We start from the raw sequence: 6,736 nt of genomic DNA on the forward strand, positions 1-6,736 counted from the left end.
GCTTTCATCCTGAAGAAGTTGTCAGGCTGGTCAAACATGAGGGGCAGTCCGACCAGGGGGACACCGTGGTAGATGGCCTCCTGGATTCCGTTGGTACCTCCGTGGGCCACAAACACTCTGGTCTTTGGGTGACCCAGGAGGTGTTTTTGAGGCAGCCAGTCCAAGAGTAAGGTGTTGTTGCCGAGGGTGGATGGTCTTTTGCCTTTGTGCTTCCAGATCACCTTCTGAGGAAGTTGGTGTCCTCAGGTTTTGCCACCAGGGATCCCAATGTCATAACGATGATGCCATGTTCACCAGAGCTCTGGACAAAGTCCTCTAGTTCTTTAGACAGGGGCTGGGAGGGTTTGCACTGAAATCCTGACATGTAGACGACGTTTGGCATTGTGGGTCGTGGGAACTCAAAGGTGAAATCGTTCCTCATCAGCCAGATGTCTGCTGCCTGAAACAGCTCCATGTAATGTATGTCATTTCCAAAGTAACGATGGACGAACGGTTTGTAGTTTAGTTCTGTGACATACCAACATTGAAAACAGGTGAAGAAATAGTAAAGTAAGTTCTTCACTCGTTCGGGAAACGTCATCTTGTCAGTCAGCTCTGCCCCTGATATTGGGACATATGAAAATGGGGAAGATGCAATCGCCTGATGCCCCTCACCCTGAATAGTCCACCTCACATTAAAGACAAGTGGAAGGCCCAACCGGTGACCCAGAAGCACCCCTGCACCAATCGCAGGGTCTGTCAGGAACACATCATATTTGGCATCGTGAAGGCTTTGCATCAGTTTGGTATTCTCAAACATCTCCCCCACCATCTGAATCACTTGCTTATTCATCTGATAGAACTGATCCACCAGTTCAAACTCCAGAGATATACGAGCCCAAAGTGAAGCACCTTTCCGCCGCATGTTAATCATTGTGTCTAGGAATTTACTGTGATGGACTTGTAGTGGGGGGACTCTGGCTTGATGTACCAGCTGTCTGATGACCTGTGATTTCGTGGCCTCTGGCATGAAGCTCCTCAACGAGGACTTTCATGTTGATCCAGTGGCTTCCATCCAAAGGGAACACCAAGACTTTCCCTCCATTTACTGAGAGTGAAGAGCAGAGCAGCACCGCAAGTGCCACCAAAGCCGGTCGGTACATCTCTGAAAGATATTCTGATAAGAGATGTAAGAATGTTAGAGCTGTCCTGATCATTAAGGCTTCACAGTTCTTCAGTTCAAGAGTATGGATCAACATCTGGAAGCTGGACTCATTTGCTAATTATGGTTAGTAGTGTATTAAATGATGTAACTGTTGCAGATGACCTGAACCTTAAGAAGAAATACCTTTTTTGATTAGATTATCTAATATAAAATATAATTGGATTAGAAGCAACATGCAGTTGCAGAACCATGTTTCATCCTAAATCTACAGTACCTTTAATTCTACATCCTTTCATTTTAGTCTGGAAAGCATCATCTGAGGATCAGAGGAGCCTGGCTTTTGGAAGTTGGGAATTTGCTAAGTTTGGTTGGTGGTAAGATAAATATGTAGAATAACTTCCAATGTTGAGGATCTTAGAGAGATAACAATCTGTGTTGTCTGCAAAAATGCTACCTAGAGTTCATGAGTTGTCCAGCTTCCAGATGACCGACTCCCAACATAAAATTTAGTTTTTTGCAGGTATACCTTCACATCCAAGAGGACTGTTCATAATACAAACAATCTTAAAAATAACTGAACATGTACTGTTAGTATTGCCAATCGAAAATAATGTTTTTGTCACCCCAGATTCTAATTTTGGTGAACTGTTTAGGAGAAGTTGGATGCAGGAGAAATCTTAGTTTCCAAAATGAGACACCTTCAAAAATCAAAAGCAAGATGATGTTTGTCAAAGGACGGAGGAACTTGTTGAATCAAGTGTATTGGGCTGGTTCTGTTTATAATGCATTGGATACGTGGACGTCCTCACATGCACAGATGGCGTGTACGGAACTTTTTTTGGCCAATACGTCCAAACTGGGACCTCTGCAGAAATGGTTAGAGATTCACGTCATGTAGATACTGGCGGCTATGCCAATAACAACGAACATATTTTAGCGCTTATTTGAAGCATAGTTTCTATTTGCACTCAGATAAGAATAGTCACATGGCAGCTATGAAGCAATTTACACCCAGCCAGGATGGATATGCCACTTTATTTAGCAACAGTTAGCTAGCCGAAAGGCTTTTATTTAGTAGTAACAGTAGAAGTATAAAGAGCAACAGAGTGTGTGTAGGTAGAAGGTTGTGGTGGATGAATGTGTCCAATTTAGGACTTTCATCCAGGAGACCAGGAGTAGAGTCCTGTGTTACACATAGTATTTGACTTATTATTTTCCGTGCTTTTTATCATTATTATTATTATTATTATTATTATTATTTTCAGCTTAGTTTAGTTAGATTTAGGCAACAAAACTTCTACTACATAGCCTACATATACACTTAGAGTATCTAATACATACTGTATTATTGTTGGCTTCAGGCACCTGGGGGCTAATATCATCTGCCTTTCCGAAATTACTTTTCAACTATCATCATCTTCCTGCAATCCAATAAGATACATGCCAAATGCTTCTGAGTCTCTCCACTTGACTTTGGGAGTAAGACTGCCAAGTGCCAGACAATGCAAAATAGCACCAGTACACATGGTTAATGACTATGGGTCGCTGTCATGAACAAATATCACCCTATTCACAGTTGATAGCACAGACTGTCTGTTTCAGTAGTGCAGCCAAAACGATGCAGATGCACATCACTACAAGACTTTCCACAAAGGATTTTCAGTCCCAAGACTTACTTAACTTCCAGATTTCCTGGTTACACAACCACTCAATGTGGGAAGTCCTGCCGCTTATTCCCAGGAGGTTTTTACAAAAGCGGTTTTGGATTTGGTCGATGTTCCCTCTCTTTGTTTCACAGCTTTATGTTCATGTACATGCTCCGCTCAGTAATGATAGGTGTCGAACGATAAAAGGGATTAAATAGCAGCTGCCTCTTGTTTGTACGAGGACAAAGGTCAAACAAGCTCTCACATCTTGTGCTAACAAGAACCACAACTGTTAGTAAAATGTTCAGCTTTAGCTTCACAGTGTTTCAAACATGATAAATAGTTTTGTGTCAGCAAAAGTCATTTTGACTCAGGTTCACTAAAGATCATACGTATGTACTACTTCCACTACTACTTGTATTATAAATAATTACGCTACTACAAAGATAATAATACACCTGGGTAAAGGTTTATAACACTACAGTACCTGGAGATCATGGACTTGGATTGATTTAGGCTCCTCTCTCAGATACAATTAAAACCATTAGATGTAAAGAACATTTTGAAACGATGCAATAAACGCAATAAAAAGCCAAGACTACATGTAATAAATGTACATGTTCTCTTTATAAATGAGAGAAAACCTCGCCCCTCTCATTCTGCAAACAGGAAACATGAGCTGATACGCATCTGTTCCCAACAATAACTCAATGCTCTTGCTTTAATTACAATTATTGTTTATTTTTCCTGTTGCCGTGAGTCTGCTCATCCATACCTCCAAACTGTGATGGTCTTCTCATAGTTAAATAGCTGAAGGGATGCCCTAGTAGCGAATGAGCAACATGAACCCAATAACAACAGCACGGAAACAGTAAAACGTTTTTGTTTTAGCTTTATATTAACGTACCACCATACTTTAGCCCGTAAAGCGTCTACTCTTTGACTTAAACACTTACCGATAGCGTCCCCAGTCAACAGATTTCATGCGTCAACACGAGCTGGTTGTTTGTGCGTCCAGCCTCCCTCACAGCAGCCGGCTAACTGAACCCCACCGACTCCCAGCTCTGAAGGTTAGAGCAGCTCTCGGAGGGTGCTGACGCTGAACAGAGTCCAGAGTGTGTGTGTGTGTGTGTGTGTGTGCTGTGCAGGTTGGTTACATGAAGGGGAGCTGAACCTAAACAGCCTCACGTGGCAAACTTGAACCTTGATAAGACCACAAGATGTAGTACTGAGATAAGAGTGACCTGTGGTGGCAGCTTGATATGGGACAAAGGCAAATGAACTCCATACTTTTTGTCCTTTTTGAGACACTTTGTTTTCTTTAAAACACAAAGGCAGCGATAATAACCATTGAATTTTAGCAGGTACAATACAACAAAAGGTAAAAGGTGTGATAAAAACTACCAGAGGAAACATTGATTTGATTACAATTATATGACATTGCACCTACATACAGAAGAGAGAGTCTTCTGAGTCATTAGGTTGTTGAGTCAGTGTGATTTAAAGGTCATGGCAGCAAGTAACCCAACAGCGTGCCCGTACCTGAACTACATAACCTCGTTATCTGACTTTAGAACAGTCGACAGGATCTTTCCCGAGACAAATGTATCACACATTAAAACAAATGTTTCACTCAGAAAAGATGTCGTGAGGGGAAAAACAAGGAAACTTTACCCGAGAACTAAATGTGATTTTTACATCAACCTCATTTAAAGGATACGGCACTTTATTTGTCTTTTGGGATTACTTAAAATATGTTTTAGCAGACGAGACTGAGGCACTGTTTTTTTTTCTGTTTTGTTGTCTGATGATGTCATCGATGTTATTAATAAACTTCCTATCCTCAGATGAGTCTGACAAATAGTATTCTTTTTTTTTCTTGAAAATATGTGACATGGAGATATTTGTTACTTTTGGGAATTGTATTTGTACCTACAGCTCCAATAATGAAAATACTTTTATTTATTTATAATATGGATTAAACCGCCACTGAAAATAGTCCCAACACAAATGCGCCATTTCCTCCTGCTTGTTTTAAGAGACTTTAAAAAAAAAGGAAATAATAATTTTAAGAAGAAGTAAGAACCTTTTTCTTATCTGTCTTTCTTGAACGCTGACTAACACCTTCATCATTCGATGGTTCGACTGAAACATGCTGTTGTTTCCAGCCTCAGAGTCCAGGAGCCCCGGAAGCAGCCGAGCAGCCAGCGTGGCTCCATCCCCGTCCCTCTCCAGGCGCTTGTATCCCGCCTCTCCAAACGGCACCCTCCGCCAACGGTGTACCGAGGGACCCCGACCTCATCGGAACCGGGACTTGCCGTCCTCTGATGACCTTGGAAGCTGCTACACGGAGCTGTACCCCCAGAGCTACGTGGAGAGGCTGCGGGTGGAGGACGGGTCGGCGGGCATCGATCCGCTGAGGGTGGAGGACGGGAACGTGTACCTGTCGCCGGTGGTGGAGACGGTCTCTTCTTTCAAACCGAGCAGGTACCAGTCGGCGCTGATGCTCACGGAGAACAAACCTTTGGAGGAGGGCGTCCTGCGGCGCGTGAAGGAGCTGCTGGCCGAGGTCGACCCCAGGACGGCTGCCAAACATATCACCAAGGCCGACTGCATGGTACTGTCTGAAGCTGCTTATGATTGCTGTAGTGGCTAAAATGACTATTTATAATGGGAAAGAGTAGCTCGTTGTGTTTTTACACCGAACTCTTTAGCCTCTTTAGCCTCACTTTATAGCCCAAAACACAACTGCTTTGATTCAGTCTCACCGCTTTCATCATTTCCAGGTGCAACCCACCAAATATAAAGCGACCTATTCAGGAGTAGACCAGAAAACATGTGTCTGTGTTTCCCAGGTGGCCAGAATTGTGGAGGTAACTCCGGAGGCGCAAAGGATGATGGGAGTCAGTTCTGGGATGGAGCTGCTCACGTTGCCACATGGCCAACAGCTGAGACTGGACCTGCTGGAGAGGTGAGTAAGGATTCAGAAATCCCGGACACTAAACCCCCCCCCCCCCTCCGAACCAAGATGGAACACTGTATTACTCCTTTTTAACCTTGACAAAGGCAGCGCAGGCCAATTTTGTGACTTTTCGTGAGAAGAGATCATAATTTACCTCCTAAAGTAATACAGGACGTTAGTGGCAGTCTCCTCACTGGTCACATGAGCTCAACTTTTAAAGTGTCTCCATCGTCCTGCAGGTTCCACACCATGGCGACCATGTTGGCTGTGGATGTGTTGGGCTGCACGGGGACGACGGAGGAGAGGGCCGGCCTGCTGCACAAGATCATTCAAATCGCAGCGGAGCTCAAGGGCACCACGGGCGACATGTTCGGCTTTGCCGCCGTCATGAGAGCGTTAGAGCTGCCGCAGGTGAGCATGCAGCGTACACACTGGAGTTCATTGATAGAGACAGACAGGAAACATGGGGGGGGGGAGAGAGAGAGAGAGAGAGAGAGATAGAATAGAGAGAGAGAGAGGTATATATCACACATGGCTTACCTTTATAACAGTAGAGGAAGAAACCCCTAACCCTCCTTTTTCAAGTTCTCCTCTTTTACAAAATCACATCAATGCATCCCCTGTGACTGGATTGATCTTTAATATATGTCAGCATTTATTCTGCTTCCTCAGCCCTCTCTGCCCTGTTACATTTCATGTAATTATATTACTTTGTTTTGTTTATTCCATGTCTGAATAAACACCTTATTTTAGGGATGACACTACAGGCGAAAAATATATTTTATGCACTGATCATTTATGATGTTTTGGTCTATTTTTCTTCCATAACATGTGTTCTGTCAGACGAGTGGACATAATAATGTTCTCTAAATGAGTTTGTTCTCAGACTCTGATCCAGAAATCTCCACTTCAGCAGCTCTTACATTCACCAAACTTTACACTTTCATTCCTCTCTGTGTGCTGAAGGTTCACACAGAGGGGTTT

The 6,736-nt window shown here is 43.3% G+C and overlaps 1 protein-coding gene and 1 pseudogene across 2 annotated transcripts in view; one reads left to right on the top strand and one right to left on the bottom strand.

The window, feature by feature from the left end:
• The window catches only part of LOC116396189 (UDP-glucuronosyltransferase 2A1 pseudogene), a 2,195-nt pseudogene extending 757 nt beyond the window's left edge, over nucleotides 1–1,438 (bottom strand).
• Nucleotides 1–6,680, top strand: part of LOC116396133 (SH2 domain-containing protein 3C-like) — a 19,707-nt gene extending 13,027 nt beyond the window's left edge. For both annotated transcript variants that reach the window (XM_031870550.1, XM_031870551.1), the window contains exons 6-8: nucleotides 4,959–5,407; nucleotides 5,646–5,761; nucleotides 5,992–6,680. In XM_031870550.1, the coding sequence (XP_031726410.1) occupies nucleotides 4,959–5,407; nucleotides 5,646–5,761; nucleotides 5,992–6,253 (827 nt within the window). In that variant the 3' untranslated portion in view covers nucleotides 6,254–6,680. The remainder of the gene's footprint in view (nucleotides 1–4,958; nucleotides 5,408–5,645; nucleotides 5,762–5,991) is intronic.
• The last annotated feature ends 56 nt before the right edge of the window (nucleotides 6,681–6,736 follow it).

This window comes from Anarrhichthys ocellatus, unplaced genomic scaffold, assembly GCF_004355925.1.
Source record: "Anarrhichthys ocellatus isolate YVR2014 unplaced genomic scaffold, GSC_Weel_1.0 scaffold53, whole genome shotgun sequence".
NCBI lineage: Eukaryota > Metazoa > Chordata > Actinopteri > Perciformes > Anarhichadidae > Anarrhichthys > Anarrhichthys ocellatus.